The sequence below is a fragment of the Papaver somniferum genome, unplaced genomic scaffold, assembly GCF_003573695.1.
Source record: "Papaver somniferum cultivar HN1 unplaced genomic scaffold, ASM357369v1 unplaced-scaffold_125, whole genome shotgun sequence".
Classification (NCBI taxonomy): domain Eukaryota; kingdom Viridiplantae; phylum Streptophyta; class Magnoliopsida; order Ranunculales; family Papaveraceae; genus Papaver; species Papaver somniferum.
The window spans coordinates 16,157,949-16,183,465 of record NW_020621603.1 but is presented as its reverse complement, the minus strand read 5'-3'; the positions used below and the strand labels follow the sequence as shown (position 1 = coordinate 16,183,465).

The following is a 25,517-nucleotide window of genomic DNA, read 5'->3' as shown; positions in this document are numbered from 1 at the left end:
GGACAGCAAGTAGGTTTTGAGACACAAGAAGGGAGACTAACTAGGTTACGCAAGTGCAGTCGGACGCCTTCCAGCGAAAATCTAGCTTTGGTCAGACAAGAAGATGGCATTGTAGAGATTGACAGTATTGCTGAGATTGACAGTGAGGAAGAAATCGTGGATATCAGCGACAATGAGGAAGAAAATTAAGGAGACTTACCTGATTCTGATTCATACTCAAGACAATAGAAGAATATAATTTTTTCATTATGGCAGCAAATAGGTGAGAGATGCATTTAGCAAAGAAGGCCACGGTTTACAGATATTTTTGAGGACATTTTGCTGTCGGGGGAAGAAAAAAACGGTAGACCACGTCCCACAAGGGTACCGTACAACTAGAAGACTTTAATAATCCTTCAAAATTTGAAATTTGGGTGAGAGAGCCGTACAGTACTATGTGTTTGACTCAATGACTATATCTATAGCTACCTATGATGTGGCTGTGTCACTCACGGATATGCCTAAGGCTTAATACTTGGTCGAGGAGCTGCTTTGGGTTCTTTTTTTCCCACCAACCTAAACTTAGGTCATTAATCTCTTTCACAAATATAGCAGTGACTCCTTTTTATCCTCTCCATGACAGCACAAAAGCCAACCTTAGAAAAGGGGTATATATATGTAAAAAAAACATAGTTCTGCTCAGTGCCTCAGTCTGTAAGAGCAGACTCACTAGACTACACATTTCACAAGGTTCATCTCTGTTTAGCTACTGTAATTTTTTTCCCTTCCTTCCGTATTATCACTCTGTTTCTGCAAACTTATTTTGTAAAAACCCTGAGAAACAACTAGTACTAGTTAAGAAATGGGTATAACAAGTGAGATATCAAGGGAAGAAATAGAAACTCAACACTGGAGGTTGGCTTGTTTGGTTCTGAAACACCACAATAAAAAAATTTTTGAACGGCTGAAACACCACAATAATGATCTGATGATGGAGTCTAGTCAAGTTAAGAGAAGGTTTCAGGAGGAGGGTTTCAAGGAAGGAATAGAATTTTCACAAAAACATAATGATCCCAATGTAACAGTCTACAAGAGGAAAAAATGTGCAGACACCATGGAAATTGAAAATCACCATTGGAGGTTAGCTTGTTTGGTTCTGAAACACCATAACAATGAGCTGATGATGGAGTGTAGTCAACTTAAGAGAAAGTATGATAAGGGTTTAAGGAAGGAATGGAAATTTCAAGAAAACATGATGATCCTACTGTAATTGTCTGCAGGAGGAAAAAAATGTTGTACAGACGTTTTGGTAAATGATCAAAGGGATAATAAATGTCAACAATGCGCTGAACTGAACCGGGAAATCGATGAATTGCAGCTGTTGAAACTGAAGATTTGAGAATGAAATGTATGGAATTGGAGAGTCAAGTAACGTTTCCTTGAATCATGAAATTGAACTGGAAGCTTATAAAAGTGTCAAGGGTTTGTCTGTAGAGCTCAACGGAAGCAAATGGAATTGGAGAACCTAAACGGTGGTCTTGATCGTGAAATGCATTGGAATGAAAGAGCAAATCAAAGGTTTAATAGAAGAAGGAATTGTTATGTCTCAGAAAAGGAATACGGGTGCACGAGAAAGAATTTGTCAATTGGAGGAGGTAATTTAGAAGATGGAAACTAATGAAAGAGAGAGGTTTGCCGAGTTGGAGATGCAGCTTCTACAAGTTGGAGAAAAGAATGCAACGTTGAGAGGCTTGCAAAACGATTATTCATTCAGACAAATCTTATCATCGAAGAAGAAGAGGAAATCCAGAAATGGTGGACTCAATCAATAGCCTTTCTGAAGCAACTCGTTGGAAGTATAAATTCTTAATTTCTCTTTAACCCCATTTAAATTTTTAATTAGTTGCTTTCTTGTTCAATTGTTCAGTTTCTCACTTTTGATTAAACAGCTGAAATTTTGATTGTTGGTTTCCTTTAATATTTGTTGAGATTCTTGCAAAAGCTCAGTTTTTGAATCCCGGGGGAAGCGTGAAAGATAGGGTAGCAGTCAAAATCATCCAAGAGGTGAAGTAATCTTTGATCTAGTTTAGACAATCAATAGACTCATAAATTGTAACTCTTTAAAGCTTGGTTTTATTCTGTTTGGAAGACATTGCTACTTTGCTTCCCTGTAATTTTAGCTTCATGAGTTTGAATTTTTGTAGCAGGCACTTGATTCTGGAGAGCTTGTGCGAGGAGGAGTTGTTACTGAGGCTCTGCTGATATCACTGCTATAAGTCTTGCAACTGTGGCTGCTGCTTATGGGTGCAAATGGCATGTGGTTGTTCCAGATGATGTTGCTATTGAGAAGGTATTTATGCCTCTAGTCCTAATTTAAGATACCTTTAGTGTCCTTATGGCGTATTTTGTGATCCAAAACTGCTCCCTAGAATTGCAAAGCTTGGCAATAGTAGAAATAGCGTCACATTTTTGTTACAACACGTTCAGATCGAATCTTTTTAGGATGTTGAGCTAGCAAAACTGATCAGATTAGTGGTAACCTACGGCTTAATAACATAACCAATTGCTCATTTTTATTACAGAAACACATTCTGATCGAATCTTTTTAGGATGTTGAGCTAGCAAAACTGTTACCTTGCCTGATAATATCTGACTTCAGGCACATTTTCAATTGTTATGATCGTCTTTGGCCAAGTAACGAAACCATATATGTGTTTATTATTTTTCTTTTGTATTTAAACAACATTTTGTTGAATCTGAAAACTGGTGCCAGTTGTTACTCAATTCTGAAATCCAGTTCCGGTATATATTTTGTTCACATCCCTCAACCAATCCTTAACTACACGACAGTTCATGTTGAATGACAGACACTCTTACACTGGTCACTGATACTTACTAAAGAAGGATATTGGAACACTTAATCGAATAAAAACATGAAGCTGTAATTTTATAATGCCTTTCAGTAGCAGTCAAAATCATCCAAGAGGTGAAGTAATCCGTTTCAGCTTTCTACTTCCCTTTTCTTATTCGGATTATTGGAAAAGCTGAGTTTTTTTTAATTTAGACTATCAATAGATTCATGAATTAAGCTCATCTGAAACATTATTGCTCTTAGAATTCTAACTCTTAGCATTTCCTTGCTTGAAATTTTCAACTACTTAGATTGAAAGCTAAAGTTTTTGTGTACCTGTCATTACTGCATGATGAGAATATTATTGGCGGTATATTTAGTAATTTGTTTTGAAGACACTCTGCTTCCATGTTTGTTTAGCTTAAAGAGTTTGAATTTCTGATACAGGCCCTCGACTCTGGAGAGCTTGTGCGAGGAGGAGTTGTTACCGAGGGCTCTACTGGTAGCACTGCTATAAAACTTGCAACTGTGGCTCCTGCTTATGGGTGCAAATGCCATGTGGTTATTCCAGATGATGCTGCTATTGAGAAGGTATTTATGCCTCTGCTCCTAATTTAAGATACCTTGCCTGATAACATCTGAGCTCACCTAATGTTCTTATCCAAGGTCTTAGATCAGGTAATGAAACCATATACATGATCATTATATTTCTTCCTTATATAAACTACATTTCGTTGAATCTGAATTCTGAAAAACTAGTACCAGTTGCTACTCAATTCTGAAATCCAGTCCCAATATATAATCTATCCACATTCCTTCACCAATCATTAACTACACGATAGTTGGTGTGAATGATGGGAACTGCTCAGACTAGTCACTCATACTTAAAATTGCAGCCGTAAAGCTCTAAAACTGCTCGCGTGCTGCAATCAATCTACAGACTGGAGGGGGATATTGGAACACCTGATTGAATAAGAACATTAAATTGTTATGTGGTATTGCCTTTCAGGAACTTTGATAGTTGTTAAGCTTGTTCTCCATAAAAATGTTTTGATTTGAGGATTGATAAAATGAATCTTCTCCACGTAGTTTGCATTTGTTTCTTTGATTACCTACTTGTTTAGGGTGTGCCTTGGTCTTCCTTCGAGATTTGTGTTTCTACTAGTAAGCAGTGTATGATTTTCATTGAAACATTAGCATGAATGAGGGTACGGAGAAATACTATTCAATCTCCCTAATGCACGTAAACATCCTTTGTTTATCCAGGACAGTAAACTTTTGCTCAAATGTCATGTCTACAAATCATGCTAATGGTCGTAGGGTATAACCATGTGCCTACTACGACTTATCAAATGATAGTTTTGTTCTTTCAATTCCATAGCTTCAGTAACAGGTTTATTTTCTATATGTTAAATTTGCTATAGGCTCAAATATTGGAAGCTCTTGGTGCTACTGTGGAAAGAGTGAGGCCTGTATCAATTACACATAAAGACCACTACGTCAATATTGCAAGGAGAAGAGCAGAGGAAGCCAAAGAATTGGCATGAAAACAGCAAAAAGTTAATCAACTTGGTGCTGAAGACTTGGGGAAAGCCAATGGTCACATATAACAAGACCATCAGAATCCACTTTTTGTTTTCTCTAATGATTGTAAAGGGAGTTTCTTTGCTGATCAATTTGGGAACCTTGCCAACTTTCGAGCCCACTATGAAGGAACTGGGCCAGAGATCTGGGAACAAACAAGTGGCAAATGGGATGCCTTCGTGGCAGCTGCAGGTACTGGTGGCACAGTTGCTGGTGTTTCCCTGTTTCTTCAGGTATACTGCTTCGGTTATTTGGAAAGGCATCAACTTAGTGGACATGCGGGTTAAGTCCGTCTTTAAAGAATCCAAAAATTAAGAGCTTTCTTGTTGATCCTCCTGGTTCTGGACTGTTTAATAAAGTAACAAGAGGAGTAATGTATACCCATGAGGAGGCTGAGGGCCGAAGATTAAAGAACCCATTTGACACCATAACTGAAGGAGTTGGTTTCAACCGTCTATCGAAGAATTTTATGATGGCAAAACTTGATGGAGCTTTTCGATTTACAGATATGGAAGCAATTGAAATGTCCAGGTAAGTTTGGTTGTACCACTCTTTCCTTCAGTACACTGTAAAGCTGTTTTGTTTCACTGATATACCTATCTGGTTTAGTACCATTCCCGGGTAACAGGATCTGTCTTGGTCTCGCTTAGGTGGGTTAGGTAGGCATGTACGTAGTTGTTTGTGTCACTAAAGAGGCCCTGCTTGATTGAGATTCTTTCAGGCCCTTGCATAAACAGCCTTAATGGATCTCAACCTTACTTTAACAATCGTGCGCCCTGTCGGACCTATAGAACAGCCTTGCATGAAACACTCTGATCTCCTTGTATTCTTTTAATGAATTGTACCAGGTTTCTTTTGAAGAATGATGGATTATTCGTTGGAAGTTCTTCAGCCTTGAACTGTGTTGGAGCTGTTAAAGCTGCAAAGAAAATGGGTCCTGGTCACACAATCGTGACGATTTTATGTGATACTGGGATGAGGCATTTGAGTAAGTTTTATAATGCTCAGTATCTCTCTCAGTATGGTTTGACACCCTCTGCAACTGGATTGGATTTCATTTGTATTCGCTGATTCCTTCAGCATGGGGGAGATTTTTTTTCACTGGAAGTTTGCTTTCATGTAAAATCTTGATTGGCACGTCCCAGATCGATGAATGGTGGAGAAGCTGCAGACATAGCTACAACCTTTCATAGTCGAAGTCGTTGGTTATTATTATTTTTGTGAGATGACAGATGTTAAACTTAGGAAGACACATTATGGCAGTGGATCCACTCAGTTTCATGTTATGTACTGCCTACTAATATAGAGAATAGTTGATACTAACTTTTGGTGAAAATGGTTGAAAGTAATTGGGTCAGGTAATCTTCATAGAGAATACAATTTAATTTGAACAACTTAAAACAAAAAACTTAAAAAAAAAAAGGAAAAGAAAAGAAAGAAATCAACCCAATCCATTAACCGCAAAGTGTTGGAAGTAGTTTTCTTCTTTCAGTTTCATATATAGCTTCAGTAACTTACAATAGGCTCAAATATTGGAAGCTCTTGGTGCTACTGTTGAAAGAGTGAGGCCTGTATCAATTACACATAAAGACCACTATGTCAATATTTCAAGGAGAAGAGCAGAGGAGGCCAAAGAATTGGCATCAAAACAGCAAAAAGTTAATCAACTTGGTGCTGAAGACTTGGGGAAAGCCAATGGTCACATATTACAAGACCATCAGAATCCACTTTTTGTTTCGTCTAATGATTGTAAAGGGGGTTCTTGGCTGATCAATTTGGGAACCTTGCCAACTTTCGAGCCCACTATGAAGGAACTGGGCCAGAGATCTGGAAGAACTGGGCCAGAGATCTGGAAACAAACGGGTGGAGAATAGGGAGCCAACTAGCATTTCCGTTTTTCAGGTATATTGCTCCGTTTATTTTGAAAAGGCATTTGCTTAGTGGACATACGGGTTAAGTTTGTCTTTTTCTTTCGATTTAACAAGAAATCCAAAAATTAAGAGCTTCCTTGTTGATCCTCCTCGTTCTGAACTGTTTAATAATGTAACAAGGGGAGTAGTGTATAACCATGAGGAGGCTAAGGGCCGAAGATTAAAGAACCCATTTGACACCATAACCGGGGGCGAAGCCAAGGATGGACTAACCCCGGCTCTAGCCCCCTAAAATCACCAAAACCATAAAATATCCCTTAAATTTATAACAGATTTTACATTTAGTTCACTTAGTTTTGAAAATTTAGCCGACAAAGTGCACACATTTATAAAAAAATCTTTTTAGTCCCCCTCATTCACAAAGTCTGGCCCGCCACTGACCATAACTGAAGGAGTTGGAATCAATCCGAATGAATAGAGCAGCATAACTTGTGTGTTCACCAAGTCCGACACATGATACGCACCACAATGACACAAATACTTTTTATTTCCTCCAAACTAGGGTTATTAATGGGTACCCATTACTCGGAATCAGATTCGGTAGATTTGGGTCCGGTTCCGGGTCCTAAAGTTGAACCCATTAGCTACTTAGGACCCGACGGGTAATTACCCGATTTGACCCGAATCTAAACGGGTCCAAACGGATAATACCCGTTGGGTACCCGCGGGTATCGGGTACCCGTTTATTCATACTTTTAGTCATGTTTTTAGCAAAATTATAAGTATTTTTTCTACTTTTAGCTTTGATATTCTACTCATTTAAATTTTTTCTCTTACATTTAATCTTTATTTAGTACATTCATAAGAAATAATAATAATTTTTTATAAAAATTACTTAAATCCAAGCTAAAAAGAGAAATATATTAAGTTTTTGAGATTTTTTAAATAGTTTTCTTTAGACCCAATGGGTACCCGGAACCGACGGGTACCCGGGTATTTAAACGGGTCCAGTTCTGGGTCCACAAATTTAGGAACCGGACCCGACCTTTATAAGTAGGGTCCGGGTCCGGGTCTAGTGATACCCGGGAGGACCCGGACCCGTTGACACCCCTACTCCAAACTATCATATACATCTATAAGTGTCTCAAGCTTATCAACTTGAGCTTGTAAAGAACCAAATGTTTCTCTCCCCCACTTCTTTATAAAAATCTTAAGTCTCTAAAGTTTCTTAGCAAGAACAAAACCAAGACTGCCAACAAAAGTCAAATTCTCCCACCAAATTTTCATATTGTTTAGAAATCCAGGATGATCCAAGCAATAATTATCAAATTTAAAAGAAGATTTAGAAACAATACCATTGTTACAACTTATTAGAATTGGTGCATAATCTGACACTGGCCGTTTCATTCTATATTGAACTAAAGAATGACATCTTTCCTCCCATTCTGTAGAGAAAACAAATCTGTCCAATCTCACAAGAACTGGTAGGTTTTGTGAGTTTGTCCAAGTATAACTTCCACCCGTTGATAAAATTCCTGAAATTCTTTTTATATTTCTGTTGCAGAACCTCCTTCCAACACCTCGTCCTCTTTCCAGCACCTCTTTCTTGCCATTACATTTCTGTTTTTCTTCTCCTCAAATGTCCTACTCCCAGTTCATCGCGAAAAACAGTAGCTAAAATTTTGTACCTTCGCAAATTTTAACGTACCTTTGCGAATTTTAACGGAGCTTGGAACATAGGATCTACACTTGAAATGAGGAAATTGGCCCACGTCTATTCGACGCTTGTAAGTTGTAACCGGCGCGGGCATTAATTAGCGAAAATGATTAGTATACCGGGAGAAAATCCAGGGAAGATACCGTGTGAGGAAGGGAAGGGGTCCCATCCACTCATTAATTAGTGCATGCGTGACTAGGTTGGGACTTAGGGACCTATTTAAACTCACCGGTCAACCGCTTCGTCAAACTCATAACGCGCCCTTTATCAAATCCCACTCCGCCATTCTCCCCCCCCCCCCCCCCCCCCAAAAAAAACCCTCGTCATCTTCTCTAACAATGGAGAATTCTCCTCTGAAACCAAGTTCGTATCGATACCTAATTTCCTCTCACAGATTTTCCTTCTTCTTTTTTAGAAAACTAATCACAGTGCTTCTTTGCAGGGACGATCCTTCTCAATGCTGCTTTTGAAGGCGATCTCGAACGACTCAAAAGTAAGTAACATTTTCTTGATACTTTTTTTTCCCCGGATTTTTCGTGAGTTTTTCTATGGCTAACTGCGATGATGTTTATGATGATCTTTGATTTTCTTGGTGGTGATTAGAAAGTGCGTCAGAAGTAGACAGTGTAGATGGAGATGGATTAGCAACAGTATTTAGGAATACTAAAGATGAAGATGGTAGATGTGCTCTTCATCATGCTGCTGCTGGAGGGAAATTAGATGTTCTCAAGTACTTAATTGAAGAGATTAAACTTATTGATGATATAGATGTTAAAGATAATTCAGGTGCTATTAATTTAAGTAATTTATTGGGGGTATTTATTTAAATTCGATTATTTTGTTTTGATTCCTTGTAATTGTAGTTACAGACAGTTTATGTTAGTACCGGATTTAGTTCTAGGAGAATCATAGGGTGGTTGTTGGTTGGTTGTTGTTGGTGGTGCACGACCCAAGAATCCCTACTGTTGTTGTTGGTGGTGGTGGTTGCATGTGGTTCTGGTTGTTTTTTGTGTCCTAGTGGTGGTGATTGGTTGTGTTGGCATATGTAGTGCCTAGTATGATGGGGGTGATAGTTTGTACTTTGTAGCCCAGATATCCTTGTAACTATTCAATGAGTGCACCCGATTTAGTTCCAAGAGAATAAAAAGTGTGTTGTTGTTGGTAGTGGTGGTGTAGGATGGTTTTGGTGGCTGGTTTATTATCCTTGTCACCAATGGTGGTTGTTTGTAAGGTGTTGGGAGCAGTGGTGGTTGTAGATGTCTTTTGTGGGCTGGTGGTGATGGTTGGTTATGTTGGTGTGCATGGTGCTGGTGGGTGGTTGTGGTTGGTGAGGCGGTGGTGCTAGGCTGTTAGCCCAGCCATATCCTTGTAACTTGTCAATCCTTGTACCAGATTTAATTTTAAAATTTTGTATTTTTGTTGTCTCTGGTGGTGTAAGGTTTGTCTTGGTGGTTGGTGTGGTGGTGGTGGCCAACCATCCTTGTGTCGTCGTCGTGGTGGTTGTTTGTGAGGTTTTGGTGTTTGTGGTGGGTAAGGATGGATGTTTGTGTTGGTGGTGCTGGTTGTTTCTGGTGGGATGGTGGTGATAGCCAACTATACTTTTAATTGGTCACTTTTGTTTTCTTTTCCTTGACTCCATTGTTGTATTAGTTATGTTATGTGTTCTCTAAAAAGTTAATAACGGTAAGAAACGTTGGTGTGAGTAGAAGTTGAAGTTAAGGTCGTTATTTTGGGGAAATCAAGTATGAGTAAATGTGTAAACGTGTAATTGTATTTTCTGGTGATGTATTTTTCAGGCGGAACTCCCCTGTCCTGTGCAGCTATGAATGGACGTATGGCAGCTGTATCATATCTTCGGAGAATCGGTGCCAATCCTGAAATAGCAAATAACAAAAATATTACTCCTTTGCATCATGACGCTATGAATGGTAGCTTATTTTTATACAATTGATCTGTTAGATTTTTTCCTTGAGTGTTTCTCGGACATCTCAGAGTAGTCTAAATGAGGCGCCCGATGCTTTCTTGTGTTACATGACATAAAGGCTGCATAATCATGTTAGAATTCTTTGGTATTAGTAACATAGATGTTTCAGATGATTTTGGCTCTCCCCTGCTATATGCTTCCGCTTACGGCCAAGACGATACAGTCGAGCTTCTTCTGAATCAGTACAAAGCCAACGTGAGTAGCATTTATTCTTATCTGTCGTACTATTTATCCTCTTTTTTCCTTCTAAACAAGGGGTCACTAAGTCTGCTACCTTCCATTTTCTCTTTGCAGCCTAATTTGATCTTCAACGAGGTGAAAACTCCACTCCAGGCGTCCATTCATTGCGGATCTTGGGAAATCGTGGAGCATTTACTCAAGGTTGAAAACTTCCTTTACATTCTTGTCGGGCTTTTTCTGTTTAGACTTGTTTGTGTGATCCAAACTCGTAGTTTGTAATTTATATAACCTGTTCCTTTATATCTATTTGCATCTGTGTAGGCAGGTGCTGATCCAAATGGTGGACCAGATGGATTAAAAGCTCTGCCATTTGCAGTTGAACGGGGGGAAACAGAAATCATCAAGTTGTTGGTTGATGCTGGTGCAGATACAAACGCTACGAATATTGTAAGCGTTGGGGTTCAGAGCCATCTACTTGCTAATCTTGCGGAAACATATTAGCTAACAAGAAACACTTGATCTCTCGGATTGCTCCATGAACCTCACTATGATCTAGGATAACAAGAATAGCAATAAAACCACGCAGATGCAAGCCATAAACAAAGCAACAAGAATTAAAGTACTCATGGATTTAACGTGGTTCAACAATATACACAATGTGTGTAATATTGTCTACATCCACCAAACGGCTACGACCTCTTTATTGATTATAGAATTACCACTGAGAATTACACAACTGATTGACTAAATCAATCCATCGACTCACTACAATGTGACCGAACACAAGAACTCTCACAAGAACCCTATAAGATCCAAAGTAGCGTCTTCGCCCATAAGAGATAACGTTTACCACATTATCTACCACAACGAGATGATCTTCTCTGCACACCCTGATATAGATTACCATGGACGCCTTTAGCTCAACACCAATATTCTAATCCAGCACCACCAAGATGATCTTCTCCTCAACAAGACGTCTTACCAACATCTCCATATGAATACTCCATAACGACATATATTCCATCATCGATAAGCATTCCATAAGCACCATAATGGTGTACTCCTTCCACCATTAGGTATCTCACATAACCACCTCAATAGGTGGGATGAATCCCTCACATATCTACGAGATTTACATTGAGGATTCCATGACTAAAACACTTAGCCTAGACCTTCTTATATAGGAGTCACAAACTTGATTCCCAAGTCTTGGCTTCCTTGGATTAGGAAACCGACTCATACTAGGAAACCATGGTCAATTTAGGTATCCTATCTTAATATGGTAACTAACTCAAACTAAGAATTTAACCTAAACTAGGAAACCACCGTTTCCCTACAATTCTCCACCTCGGATCATGCATTCATGCATGAGACGATTAACTGTTATCCCTCCGTCTTCTGAACATCAATTGCACCATCACTGGTTGCCTACATATCCTCAATAGGAATCAAACCGAAAATGTAGTTCACCCAAATTATTCCGTAGAACCTCCACCAGAAGAGAGCAAACCAAACTTGAATTTCACCAACTCAGACTTAACAATCCAACCTACTGGTGATCGTACGAATCTCCACAACGGTGAAAAATCTGACCATCTCAACAAATCAACATCATATGATCATCCGTCATGCAACATCTTGAGAAAATACACATTACTCCTTTATGTTCACAACTCCACATTGATTGGCATCATTCTAGGTGTATTGCATGCCAACTCAATCAGACCATATAACATTATTATCCATATGCTTCCATCGAACTTAGTTACGGTCATTATGCGCCCTTGAGCCTTCGCCACCTCTGAACTTGCTCCATACTACGAACAAAGCTCCGTCTTGGCTTTCCTTGCTCCACCTGAGTCAATGTTCCGCTCTTCTAAGCCACTAACTCCAAGTTACGCACCACATCCGTTAGGGTTGATATCCATAACTACTCGATAAACAAATGAAACTACCACAGTAGCCTCCATGCGTCTGCCTAAGTATTACCTTAGCAGAACCATAGTATCCATCTTCGTCTCTAAACTCCAGCCGAGTCAATTGCTTACTTAAACAATTGATCACATACTTGCTCTTTTCCATGAGCATGTCCTCCAAAGCGAGTTAACGAGAAACCTTGCGTTAGTCTTTCATAAACCAACCTTCATGTTAGCTTCCAAGAAACTAACCATCTTGTATGTACCAGAGCATATTGAGCATGACTCTAACTGCGCACCAAATACAACCAATAGATGGATCATTGCCACTGCGTACCAATCTCGAGTTCATCTCTTATGAATCTTGATTTACGAGCCTATCTCCGATTGGATCATGATTCTACAACCATATTTCCTCAATTGAGTTTTACTCTTTCAAAAAGCTCATCATATCTTCGACTAATGCATACATACCAAACACGTGTATAGCTTCACAAAGACTTCGGCAGCTGAAACACCAATCATCTTCACCACTTCAACAACCTCTACGGGTTTTGAAAACAATGTCCTTTTTACGGGATTTAACATAATTGCCAAGATAGTCTTTTATCAATTTCTTAGCAAGCATGTAGTTTCGACTTCGGGACAGTCAAACCAAAACATAGTAAGACTTGGATAACACTGTGTCTAATGTCGAAGAATTCATTGTTACCGTTGTAACGATACATAAAGTCACACATTCTGCCTTGTACATATCCCTTTCCCAATCTTGCTCCAAACGTACACCAACGTTTCGAAATATGATAATCCGTCCTTCACACAAAGACCCAATCACACACAGCCATAATCTGAAACCTTTGGTAACTTCCTCAATCTCTAAGAAATTCAATACGCTGTTGTGTTTATCTTCTCAAACAATGTAGAGAAAATAACTTGACGGAAACTATATCGTTGTTGAACCAAATTTCTCAAAAGAAATCTTTACCTTCATCTCTACAGGCTCTGTCACTATTGAAATTAATTTCAATAACTGTAGCAGACGATCAAACCCCCGAATATTATCATTGCTATAATGTAGCTCTCTCCAACAGAAACTCTCACACCGATCATCAGGAAATCAAATAGCCAATGGATAATAAAGGTTGACGGAAAAACACGCCGAAATTGTAGCCCTGTCAAAGTCATGCACCGTATTTTCTCCTAAGTAATATGCTCTAGCTCGTAGCCATACCACCATACACATTGTAGTATTGTATCTTTATTTTTTAAACTCTTGAAGTGTCCAAGCGATACCTTTTTAATTCCTCACAACGGGTCTTCACCAAAGTAGGAACGTATCCGCAACAAAAATAGACCAACCTGTTTCTCACAACGGTCTTGCACTTCAACTAGCCACAATCGACTTCAAATGGTGTATAACAAAACAAATCTTCGACAGAACGTCATCTAGCTTCTACATCGGTAACAGTACGAGAGAAACTCCAGAAAACAATGTTTTACCCGACACAATGCCATACTCAACACAGACAAACAAACCCTACAAAACTGTGTTGACAAATTGTTTCTTATACAATAATAAGAAACCATAGCTCCACCACAAACAATATCACATCTCATCCAACGATTAATGTCTTGTAACTATTTGTGGCCACGTGCTTCAAATACTCAGACTGAAAATCAAACTCTTCACTTCTGGAACATATCAAATCCTGGCCAACGGTTAATACTTCCAAAACGAAACCTACTACGAGATTTTCCCCAAATCCTTATTGTAACAATCAACTAAGGAAGAACGAGTATGAATTCATCTTCACATTCTTCAACTTAATGTTAAAGAAAATCAACAACATGATCTAATTGATGACGATTGATAACCAAACTATTGTTTTCGTTGGTTCGGAACAATAATGAGACTTTGACATGCTAATATTACATCTTCACTTCCACCAACATACAAAACAAAAAAATTGTATCTCGACTACGAAATTCTTGCCTTCTTGTGTCTTTCCAAGCAAACACCAATTAATTGAAAAAACAATCTACGAAGGTCTTTCAGACAGTTCACAAGAATATGGTACGAAGTATAGAGAATAAATAAACTTACTTGAATCCATGCATAGGGTTTATGCTCCAATAAGTGTCCATATCAAATCTCCAATGTAGAGCACCAAAACATCAAGACCATACATCTTGACCACGTCGAATGAAGATCACCTGATATAATCTCATTCCTTCAGAAGTACGCTTTACTTTGCTTTGTTCCCAAAACTGATGAAACCAAATCCTACACATACTTGATAACATCAAACTCTGCATCTTCGGAAGCAATAACATCAAATCCTCACATACTTGATGAAACCAAATCCTTTGTCTTCAAATTTTTCTGTTGATCTAGAAAACCCAAAAAAACTTCTCTCTTCAAACCTTTTATCCAGCCTAATGCTCTGATACCAATTGTTGGGGCAATTGGTATCTAACCTAAAGCTCTGATACCAATTATTGGGGTTCAGAGCCATCTACTTGCTAATCTTGCGGAAACATATTAGCTAACAAGAAACACTTGATCTCTCGGATTTCTCCATGAACCTCACTACGATCTAGGATAAGAAGAATAGAAAGAGAACCACACAGATGCAAGCCATAAAAAAAGCAACGAGAAGTAAAGTACTCACGGATTTAACGTGGTTCAACAATATACACAATGTGTGTAATATTGTCTACATCCATCAAACGGCTACGACCTCTTTATTCATTATAGAATTACCACTGAGAATTACACAACTGATTGACTAAATCAATCCATCGACTCACTACAACGTGACCAAACACAAGAACTCTCACAAGCACCCTATAAGATCCAAAGTAGCGTCTTCACCCATACGAGATAACATTTACCACATTATCTACCAGAACGAGATGATCTTCTCTGCACACCCTGATATAGATTACGATGGACGCCTTTAGCTCAACGCCAATAATCTAATCCAGCACCACCAAGATGATCTTCTCCTCAACAAGACGTCTTACCAACATCTCCATATGAAAACTCCATAACGACATATCTTCCATCATCGATAAGCATTCCATAAGCACCATAATGGTGTACTCCTTCCACCATTAGGTATCTCACATAACCACCTCAATAGGTGGGATGAATCTCTCACATCTCTACGAGATTTACATTGAGGATTTCATGACTAAAACACTTAGCCTAGACCTCCTTATATAGGAGTCACAATCTTGGTTCCTAAGTCTTGGCTTCCTTGGATTAGGAAACCGACTCATACTAGGAAACCATGGTCAATTTAGATATCCCATCTTAATATGGTAATTAACTCAAACTAAGAATTTAACCTAAATTAGGAAACCACCGTTTCCCTACAGTAAGTTAACTGTATTTTGGATCTGTGTTTGACTTAAATGAGCATTTATGTGTTCGATTTTAGAAAGCCCATAAACTGGGACGATACTCTTATCTACTGCATCCCGTGAGATTAATCATGGCGCATTTATTTCCGTCTATGGTCGTCCAGCTTATGAAAATCAACTATTCTTTCCATGTTACAGTACGGACTAAAGCCAGTAGAAGAAGCAGCTTTAGTGGTGATCGTCAAGGTGTTAAGATTCTTTTTCCTGTAACATCTCCTATTCCATCATATGTCGACTGGAGCATTGATGGAGTAATGAAGCATGTAAAGTCTGAAAAGTTCACAGAAAAGGTAAATGTAATTTGTATCTTATTTTTTTTGACCCAACACCAAAATGTAAATCGACTATTAGTAGCTCCTTAATTTGTATTTTAGCATTCACTAATGTCTTGTTATATTTAACAGAAAAGTAGAATTATTGTAATAGATCTTCACTTTCGACAGATGATGATTCATAAAGTGAAGGGGATTTTTCCTGAGTCAAAATCAAGGGGCACGAGTGCATTCCGGAGGAAGGAGTACCGGCTGGCAGCATACTGGTACACGCTGGTACGTTTTCTTTAACTGAGGACGTAAACGTGATTTAACTGAAGATTGAAACATGAACACATTCCACTTCCTGCGCATTAATTCTGAAGCATATATGTTGTGAACCAAGTTTCGAGATTCTTGGTTTGTTCCATTCAAACTGTCTTTCTTTTTCGAATGATGTGTTCATTGCTTAATCGATTTGTTTTATAGGCTCTCGAAATTGATCCAAGTGATGCAGCTGTATTATCCAACAAGAATTTGTGCTATGTCCATTTGAATAATGGAAAAAATGCCTTAGATGATGCTACTGAATGTGTGCTGGCAAAGCCAAACTGGCCAAAGGCTCATTATAGGAAAGGAGTAGCACTTAAACTACTCAATGTATGTATCTCGTTAATTTTCTTCTTGTCATTTTTTTTTGGATGTCCATTTTCAATAATTGTTGCTGCAATAATTTTGCTACAGAGGCTTGATGAGGCAGCTGAATCCTTTTCCAAGGGTTTGAAGTTGGATCCTGAAAACAAAGAGCTTGAAGCTGCATTCAGGTAAGACACCATTGTATCATGTTGCAAAACATTACTGCATCGGTTGTGCGTATAATTGTGTTCCATGCTCTTCTTTCTTACAGGGAGGTTTCTTTGGCGAGGTTGAAGTCTGTCAGTATTGACTAATCTGCAAGGTGATTTAGTATTATCCACTTTAAATGTAAAGGTCAAGTAGTCAGATACTTACATATATCAAGACCTTTTTGTTTGGTGAAAGTTCTCTAATTAAAAGCTAGGAACTTGCAAACAATCTCTCGAAAGTCCCCGTAAAGTTTCTCTTGTCTCTTGTTTGAGAGTGCTAGTTTTTTTTTAATCTTCTTGTCAAATTTCTCCCCAAATCTAGATTATTGTTATCTCTCATTCATCCCCATATGTTGCTGTAAACATGAGAATTTGACAGCATGGGTGTGTTCGTAGTAAAGAGATGTTGTTGTATAGTAAAGCTCATATTGTAAGGAGGTTGTCCACTTGAGGTCAACACTAAGCCAACTCTTCCTATAAAAGGAGGTTTCTCAAGAGGAAAAAGGGTAGAGCTAGTAGAATATCCTAGAAGAGAGAGAAAGAGTTCTCCAGATAATTGTATTGTGTATTGGGATTAGTCTCCACATTACCCTATAATAATATTTGGGTGTTTACATTTGGCGACTTCACTGGGGACTAATCTTCAGTACCAATATCGGCTCCTACCTATCCCGGAAAATATCTAGCCACTCCTACCCCGGCTTCCATCTTCACCCCATTTATACCCGGGGTCATCAAACGAATTAGCAACAATCACCACCACTGAAAATCCATTCCATCGTCATAACCATCACTCCACTGTCACCCACGGACACAACTACTTCAATTTGATAACATCCCCCGGGTGAGGAAACACCGAAAGCATCACATAGCACCATTGTCACCCGAAGTTCCCTCCCTTCTTTAACTTATCACCAACTCCTCATCTGAAGTCCATCTTTGGCAGCTCTGTCATTATCTCCTCTCTCAACTACCACCAACGTAACCAACACCAGCAGCGCCAATAACCCTATCGTTTTTCTTTCTTCTTCGTTAAAAATCACAGAAACTCCAACCCCTTTTACATCGTCCCGGAATCAAATCAGTTCTTCAGGATTTCAATTGAATCCTTAAACCCAACCCCGATCTCGGTTACACTCTAACCTAACTTTACATCAAAATCAATTTGATAGGAAGATTTCTTTCATTATTCTGCTACCTTATCCAAAACCTCCATGCCCTGCACCACCACCCCTACCACAAGCAAGAAAAAGAAAGAGAAGCTGCGGTTTCTAGCCTTGGTCCAGCAGTTAAAGGCCGAAATAGTGAGGAGTTTCCGCGGTCCACACCAAATCATCATCCCATCGTCATCTGAAGAAACCACTAGTTTGGACCATCCACTGCCGGAATCAATAAAGTCATCACCAACATCAAATCCGAAGATTCAATCAGCAAAAACAATTATAAAAATAAGTTTCATCGTTCCTCAAACTCTCAATCAAACTGTAACTATTAATTAATCGTTTTCAATGACAAAGGGTTTTATAAATTAAACTGAATATTAATTATGATTTGAAATCATCACTTGCAATCACCAAATCGTTCTGCTAATTTATCACCTTTTGTTGCTTTAGTAGACATCGTTTAGTCCTGATTGGGAAGACAAGATCCGGGGAAGTGATGTTCACAAGAAAGCTCAATCGTCAACAATTATGATAAAGCTTCAGTTCATGGCACCGGTGGAACCTCTGTAAATGACGAAGGAGTTGTGTACTTAAAAGGAAGAATTTTCCAACATCTTTATCAACACGATAATTGCGAACTCAATTGCCGGAATGGCGTCTCCATGGATAAACCTGCGGAAAAGAAGATCCGAAGAGTCGTGGCTGGCTAAACCCCGAACCCCGATTACAACTATCAACACTCAAAGTCTGCACCTACCATCAAAGCATCGCTCCACTGCCATCCAGGGACGCCACTACTAACACAGCTTCGGATTTGTGTTAGGACATTTGACTTTAATTGAGCAGAGAAAAATTGAAGAGGTGATGAATAGCCGAAGCCATGAAGAGTCGTTGTTGCCGTGCACAACAAACTGAGGTTTCAACCGATGCCACCATCAACATCTCATTGGAAACCTGACATCCGACATGAATAATTTCAAGACCTCAAGAAAAGTACACACAACAGACAACACTCATTGCCAATGAAGAGAGAATCTGTGAAAGACAAACTGATGACATCAACTCATTGTCCAATACTACCCCGACTGACAACACACAAAAAGCAAAGTTAAGTATTCGATGCCTAATCATGACATCTTATAGTATGTTCCGACAATTAACACACAAATACGATTTCTAAAAAAAAAAATGAAAATGAATGAAATAAAAAAAAAATAAAAAAACATGAAAATGTAAATCTGGCGAACAATTAATGACATGCATGTTTATTTAAAAAAAATTCATAATTTTAAATCATTAGATATGAATGGATTTTAGCCATAATGTTGACTGTAAAATTTAGCAGTTGCATCTCCTTATTTTCTTCATTTTGTCGATTCGTTACAGTGATTATTAAGAAGTGGAAAGATTTTAATCCTCTAATACTTTAATGACCCTAACTCGTCAATTAAAAACCCACTTGAACCATTTCGAAAAAAATTGAGCACGAAATTTTGGCCTGATTTCGGGATTTTACCCTACGAACAAAATCAAACAAAAGTTTTCAACGACTTATGTCGTGTTTTAATCAACTTAGTTGAATCTTTTCTCGAATATTCACTGAATTGATTTGCTATTGCAGTGATCATGGAAATGGTGTAGCTAATAACAGCCGAAGGAGAAATTCACAACTGATTTTCTTTGCCCCTATACGGGTTGTATCTCTAGTCTTCACCATCGGGTTCTATCTCCAATCAGTTCAATTGGGTCTCATCAATGCAACTTCGGAGGAGGTCATCTCGAGACAAATTTCCGTAATCCCCTGTTTCTACCATTTCCGGGGTCAACGGCGTTGCTAAGATGTCAACAGCGGAATCAACTTTGTAGAATCAAGCATCGACAAGACCTCAATTCATCCCATAACAACACCTCCAGAAAGCGTCATCGAAGTGTATGGAGAGGAACTGGCGTGAAACATATACATGGCGATAAAAGGCACCATCGACTGAACCCAGAGATGCATCAAAATCATTAGCACCCGAGGACAGTAATGGATACTAATAGATAGTTATCTTACTCAGATCTTCTATTTGATAGCAGCCACGGGTTACAAAATACCGAAGACACCACAAAACGCCTTCAACCAAATGGCACTCCACCACAGTCTCCCATATCTCGCCGCCTTATTATCCGAAGCTTTTATCCATCATCGACCTGATCCTTCACCCGCTACCACCATCAAAGCTTCATCGGCAGTTCCACATGCAGTAGTAAATTCCGAAGGCATAATTTGTATTGAATGAAAGGAAAATTTGATGGGATCCACTGCCAACGAAACCTCCCTACAATTTCCTCAAAAAAAAAGTGGACGCCACTACTGGTACAGATTTGGACCCTTGTTAGGACATTCAACTTCGATTGAATAGAGAAGAACCGAAGAGGTAATAAATAGCCGGGGTAGTGAAGAGAAGATAATGCCATGCACCACAACTGTTTGTAACAAGCTCACAGGGAAGAGCCTCTCAAACGTTCAACCATCTTCTACCATCAATGCAAACTAGAGTTCGGCTATTACTCAAGACGGAGTCCTAAAAGAAATTGGTTCCATCTTCATCTATCAAACGCAGCCAGTGCATCTCCCCACCCTCTCCCACCTTCAACTGATCCGGAAGAGTTGATTAACATATTTATCAATATCATGGCCGCGGACTCAATTACTGAAATGGAGTTTCCGTTGTTGCTTATATTTGATTCGTTTTCTCTGTAAGACTTGAAGTTGCTAATGAAAGACTAAAGAGAGGAAGGAAATGAGATGGCAGAAGACAAAGCCCATGGTCTATGATCCTCATGACACCACCATATCGACTTTAAGCAAAGAAAGTCAACATCCATCGACAAGATCCCACTCAAAAGCATGCCAACGTGTTTAATTCCAGGTGTTCCTAGAAGGCTAGAACTGCATCGATCCGCAATCAGCAAGATTGTCTTCACAAGTCGCGACAACATGAGTAACCAGAGAGGCAGACTTAATTGCATTACTTCTAAGGCATGTCCCCATATCTCTTTATTCACGAAGTAGTTAACTCAGTAAACATCATACAATGACATGGCACTTTAAAAGGATTCATCCTTTCGTCTTAATCTCTTTACCCCATCTGTAAGTGCGTAGTGCAATCAACAAACGCATAATCTTATTCTTTACCCCTTCTGAAAGGGTGTAATGCAATCAACAAAGGGTGTAATGCAATCAACAAACGCATAATCTTATTCTTACCCCTTATGAAAGGAAAACATCCACCATTTCCCTTTGTTTTTGAATAAAACAATGCCATTTCTAATTAATCTAAGTCTTCTTCTACTTCAGCACACTCTAACTCGTCAATTAAATTGACGCAACCACATATCCGGAACAAACTCTATACAAAAGGCACTGGGATCAGACCCCGGATACGCCGACTGAGAGCTTTTCCTACATAGTCTAAACCCATACGAGGAGAACTACTTCTTTCCTCTCCCTACTTTTACAGAATCACTCTTGGTGACATCGGACACTCCATAACCCCCCTAAACGGAGCATGATCGACATGTCAAGTAACTTGTATAAGACACCCGATGTCAGCATTAGGCCAACTCAATGGACTTCTTCCCAAGAATCCATATAATACCAAGAGAGCAACCCCGACACAAACATACACACACACAAAACTCCAGCTCACCACAACAATTTGAAACAAAAGGGGGGAGAGAATACATGGAACAAAATACGAAATTAAATGATGACACCCACAATGCCAATGATAAGGCAATACATGAGACATCAACACCGGAGACAAAATCAGTCACCTCTTACATCTGAAACAAGAAAATAAGACATCAATAAGACCATTAAGGCAATAAGCGGAGCTCCTCCCGAGCCTGTGCCAAAGCAGCACTAACTGTGTCCTTACCCCGGAGAGCCGAAAGCAATCGGAAAAATGATATCAGACGATGCCTCTCGTAATAGCAGAGGTATGTGAAGAAAAGGGGGAGGGTAACAAAAGAACCTTCATCCCGAGGCTCATCTAGCAAACGACGCGCCATCACACAATCATCATTGATGTCTAGCAGGAGCTGATAAATACGACCGAGTGTTTCCGGGGAAGCTTTTGTTTTGAAGGGCCATTTCATGAGTCCTCGATCGTTCCTTCCACTCAGCCCAAAGACGAGCACGCACAACCTGACGATGAGTCACTAAAAACTCCACCTTTTCTCGAACTAATAACGAACGGCGAACCTCTTTCGAATCATCTCTGATCACAAGACCCTGGACTGACCCTAGAAACACCAAAAGACCATCTCGAGGACGCGATATCACATTCATAGGAAATATCGAGAGAGGAAAGACACGCAGAGACAACAGATCCCCACACTGAAGCACGAGTCTTAAAGTAGAGGAGAAGGGGAAGAAAAGATTCTAACAAGACAACACAAAACCGGAACTATGATAGGGTCAGCCGATATGGACCCAAATCCGAGATAAGAGAGGGACCCTTGGGTAGTGCTCGGGGTTATGACTAACAGGGGCTACCAAGAAAAAAGAGAATATAAAGGCAAGCTCGAAGCCTCAACTAAGTAGGGGGCTCCCGGAAGGAAATGACGACTAAAGGACGCGCACTCAATTTAAGCTATGACTGATTACCAAGTCTGCAAGCCTCGACAAAACAGTCAGGGGGCTAAGAATGGGGGCTCCGGCTGATGTATATCTGAATTCACCATCAACAATGAAGTCAAGAAGACGAAGCTCCGAGAAGATCAAGGAAATCAAAGACTTGAAGAGAAGAGAACTTCAACAAAGTAACTTTACACGGACTCTCCGCGTTGTATTCTTTTCCCTTCGTCAAGGTTTTGTCTCGCTGGGTTTTCCTTGACAAGGTTTTAATGAGGCAACGTATGCGGGTCCAAGCACTGTCAAATATCATACCAAAGAAATGCAGCAATTCCGAAGACGCTTCAATCAGCCGATGCAGATCCAATTCCGAGGTCACGAATAACAGGGGGCTTCGGCGAAGACGAAAGGCAAACCCGGGTTTGCAACCAACAAGGGGCTCCACGGAAAAGAGGACAATCAAGAAACATGTCTTGAATACAAGCTATGACTGATTGCCAAGTCTGTAAGCCTCGACAACACAGTCAGGGGGCTAATGTAAACATGGGAATTTGACAGCATGGATGTGCCCGTAGTAAAGAGATGTTGTTGTATAGTAAAGCTCATATTGTAAGGAGGTTGTCCACTTGAGGTCAACACTAAGCCAACTCTTCCTATAAAAGGAGGTTTCCCAAGAAGAAAGAGGGTAGAGCTAGTAGAATATCCTAAGAGCATCTCCAATGCTAGGGGTGAAGGTCTTAAAAAGACAAGACACCTAGGATTTAGCACTTTTCTAACCAAGAATTTATCTCCAATGCCAAGGTCAATGTAAGGTAAAAGTATGACATGGATGCCATCTCATAAGAAAGGGTAAAGGAGAAAGTCATATCTTTACCTTCTCCATGACCCAAGGTCTTTTGACACATAATCAATTCTTTATTCCAAAATTAATTTGTCTCTAAGTTCTAGGGTAGTAATATCTTGGCATTGGAGATGAAATTTGAGGTAGAAAGTATAACTTTCATTTTTTTTAGCCACATAGTAATGACCCACAACAAAAAGGTATTAATAGGACCTCCACCTAGGATTACCTTCACCCCTAGCATTGGAGATGCTCTAAAAGAAAGAGAAAGAATTCTCCAGATAATTATAGTGTGTATTGGGATTAGTCTCCACATTACCCTATAATAATATTTGGGTGTTTACGATTGCCCTTGTTAAATCACCTTAAATTACCTCTTCAAACTTTGTCATTTGACCTAGAATATGAAAGCTTTTACGAAGTTTTGAAACTAGCACTAAAACCAAATAATGAATTGGATGAGTTAAATGGTATCATCCTCCTTTTCTTGCCACTGTGATCTATACACACGAGACTGCTGGATGTATATTCACGGCTAATGTCATCATACTGATGTTCGGTATCCATAAAACCTGCTGATGAATTATTATCTTCATACCTTTGGGAATGTTATGATATCACCTGGAGTTACACATGAAATTCGCTTCTCCGTTGAATAGGTTTTTTTTTAAAAAAAACCCTAACTCAAAGAACAGATTCCTCCATTGCCTCTTATGAGGAATCGACTTAAGTTACCAGTTCAGGTTCTGGTTATTGTGGTATCCAAACTAGAACCTAAGCTGCTTGGTATACCCCAAATTATTTTTGCAATGGAGAAGGCTAAATTGCTAGGGATTATTTTGCATTAATTAGCAATGGGCGTTAAATTTGTGGAATAAATATGATGAAGAAAATAGTTGCAAATTTTCATCCCAGAAGTTGACGACCCTTAAAGATCCAAGTTCTTTACAGAAAAACTACTGACTACTAGTATTAGCTGCTTCACCTCACTCAAAGATTCTAACTAAGAATAGAACAAACTAAAAGAACATCAAAAGAAAAAAAGGTGCCAATTGGCATCAATACCATCATCATATAAAAGAATTAGGAAAAGAGTTGAACTTGAACACAACTTGAAGAGGCTCTTGGAATACTCGGTATTTCTACTGTAAGCTCTTGTTTGCTTTTTGGGTTAGAAAGGCAAGCTGCACCTTTAGCTCCATATGAGATAATCATTGTTTGTAAAAGTTTTGCATTCTTCAAAATCAGTTTCACCCACCTCATCTCCCTCGGCTTCCCAATAAATTGCCGAAAGCAAACGGATTTAAGATTATGAAATAAACATCGGGTATGAACCATATTTACCTTCCAACCATTGTATTCAGGGTAACACGGAGTAATCAACTGAATTAGAATTAAAAGAAAAAAAGGTTGTCATATATCAGAAGAACAATAACTGCAAATACATTAATGGTTAGAAGTAACTTGCACTTACATTATCAAATTTGAGGGATTCCAAATTTGGTGTTGCTTTGAGTACAGCAATTAATAGGTCATCAAAGTCTACTTCCTCGGTTATGGTCAACTGTTTGACATTACGAAATGTTGGCAAGTTGTTTAACCGATCATCTGCAAATAAGAGGAGGTATTTTTCCACCAAGGCAATAGCAAAAAATCAATCAGTTGCATGGAGTTAAATGAAATAAGAAAGAAAAAGAAACGTAAACTACTCCAGAGATAACAACAACAAAGAATACCTGTAGTGTTTCGCTGGAAACAGATAGACGTTTTACACATGTAAGCACTCGAAGAAATCTACTTATAGTTTTAGCATCACCAATCCTTTGCTCCCTTGTTGGAACATAATAATCGCCAAACAAAACTGCAACCTCTGCTTCAACTAGTGTTGGAGTAAACAAGATGAATTCCTTTGGAATACTACTCCGACAAGGTAGAGACACGAGACTAGGCGCATGAATCTTGAGAGAGCATTCTCGTAAACAATCATCCTGTTCGTAAGAACTTCTGAATTTCAAGAACTTCAATGTAGGAATGGAAATACAGAAAATGCTCACGCGAAAAATGCAGTCTTTCAGATTCAAATCTTCAAGCACTGGGCAACTGGAAAAGAGCTGCTCTTTCAAGCATTCATCGGTGAATTCGAAATTACAAAGCTTAGGCGTTTGAGCCTCGAAAAGAGATGTACTTGGGAAGACAGATATTTGGGTGTACATTTAGCTTCGAAGTAACTAGTGATTTGCAAGTAAAACGACAACCAGGAATAGAACTCGGGAGCTGTTGGT

General features: G+C 39.1%; 3 protein-coding genes, 1 long non-coding RNA gene and 1 pseudogene across 4 annotated transcripts; 4 read left to right on the top strand and 1 right to left on the bottom strand.

Moving 5' to 3' along the window:
- Positions 1-1,489: 1,489 nt before the first annotated feature.
- On the top strand, positions 1,490-5,659 carry LOC113331353 (annotated as a pseudogene).
- A 2,657-nt stretch (positions 5,660-8,316) lies between these two features.
- On the top strand, positions 8,317-9,974 carry LOC113331220 (26S proteasome non-ATPase regulatory subunit 10-like). Its single transcript, XM_026577957.1, has 4 exons — positions 8,317-8,365; positions 8,445-8,495; positions 8,606-8,788; positions 9,799-9,974. Exons 1-4 carry the CDS (start codon positions 8,341-8,343, stop codon positions 9,951-9,953), a joined length of 414 nt encoding a protein of 137 aa, XP_026433742.1. The 5' UTR covers positions 8,317-8,340; the 3' UTR covers positions 9,954-9,974.
- On the top strand, positions 9,969-10,769 carry LOC113331221 (putative ankyrin repeat protein RBE_0220). Its single transcript, XM_026577958.1, has 3 exons — positions 9,969-10,181; positions 10,281-10,367; positions 10,488-10,769. The coding sequence occupies exons 1-3, from the start codon at positions 10,056-10,058 to the stop codon at positions 10,665-10,667; spliced, it is 393 nt and encodes a 130-aa protein (XP_026433743.1). The 5' UTR covers positions 9,969-10,055; the 3' UTR covers positions 10,668-10,769.
- A 4,813-nt stretch (positions 10,770-15,582) lies between these two features.
- Positions 15,583-16,712, top strand: LOC113331352 (hsp70-Hsp90 organizing protein 3-like). Its single transcript, XM_026578066.1, has 5 exons — positions 15,583-15,801; positions 15,916-16,059; positions 16,252-16,422; positions 16,507-16,586; positions 16,670-16,712. Exons 1-5 carry the CDS (start codon positions 15,583-15,585, stop codon positions 16,710-16,712), a joined length of 657 nt encoding a protein of 218 aa, XP_026433851.1.
- A 7,402-nt stretch (positions 16,713-24,114) lies between these two features.
- On the bottom strand, positions 24,115-24,842 carry LOC113331242. Its single transcript, XR_003350844.1, has 2 exons — positions 24,710-24,842; positions 24,115-24,618 (listed from the first exon to the last, which is right to left on the bottom strand). It is a non-coding gene; the product is annotated as an uncharacterized LOC113331242 (long non-coding RNA).
- Between the last annotated feature and the right edge of the window lie 675 nt (positions 24,843-25,517).

Coding starts and splice junctions, on each gene's coding strand:
- LOC113331220 (XM_026577957.1), top strand. CDS start 8,341: ATGGAGAATTCTCCTCTGAAACCAA. Junction 8,366..8,444: donor GAATTCTCCTCTGAAACCAA/GTTCGTATCGAT, acceptor GCTTCTTTGCAG/GGACGATCCTTCTCAATGCT. Junction 8,496..8,605: donor CGATCTCGAACGACTCAAAA/GTAAGTAACATT, acceptor GGTGGTGATTAG/AAAGTGCGTCAGAAGTAGAC.
- LOC113331221 (XM_026577958.1), top strand. CDS start 10,056: ATGTTAGAATTCTTTGGTATTAGTAACATAGATGTTTCAGATGATTTT. Junction 10,182..10,280: donor TGAATCAGTACAAAGCCAAC/GTGAGTAGCATT, acceptor TTCTCTTTGCAG/CCTAATTTGATCTTCAACGA. Junction 10,368..10,487: donor TCGTGGAGCATTTACTCAAG/GTTGAAAACTTC, acceptor GCATCTGTGTAG/GCAGGTGCTGATCCAAATGG.
- LOC113331352 (XM_026578066.1), top strand. CDS start 15,583: ATGGCGCATTTATTTCCGTCTATGGTCGTCCAGCTTATGAAAATCAAC. Junction 15,802..15,915: donor CTGAAAAGTTCACAGAAAAG/GTAAATGTAATT, acceptor TATATTTAACAG/AAAAGTAGAATTATTGTAAT. Junction 16,423..16,506: donor TAGCACTTAAACTACTCAAT/GTATGTATCTCG, acceptor ATTTTGCTACAG/AGGCTTGATGAGGCAGCTGA.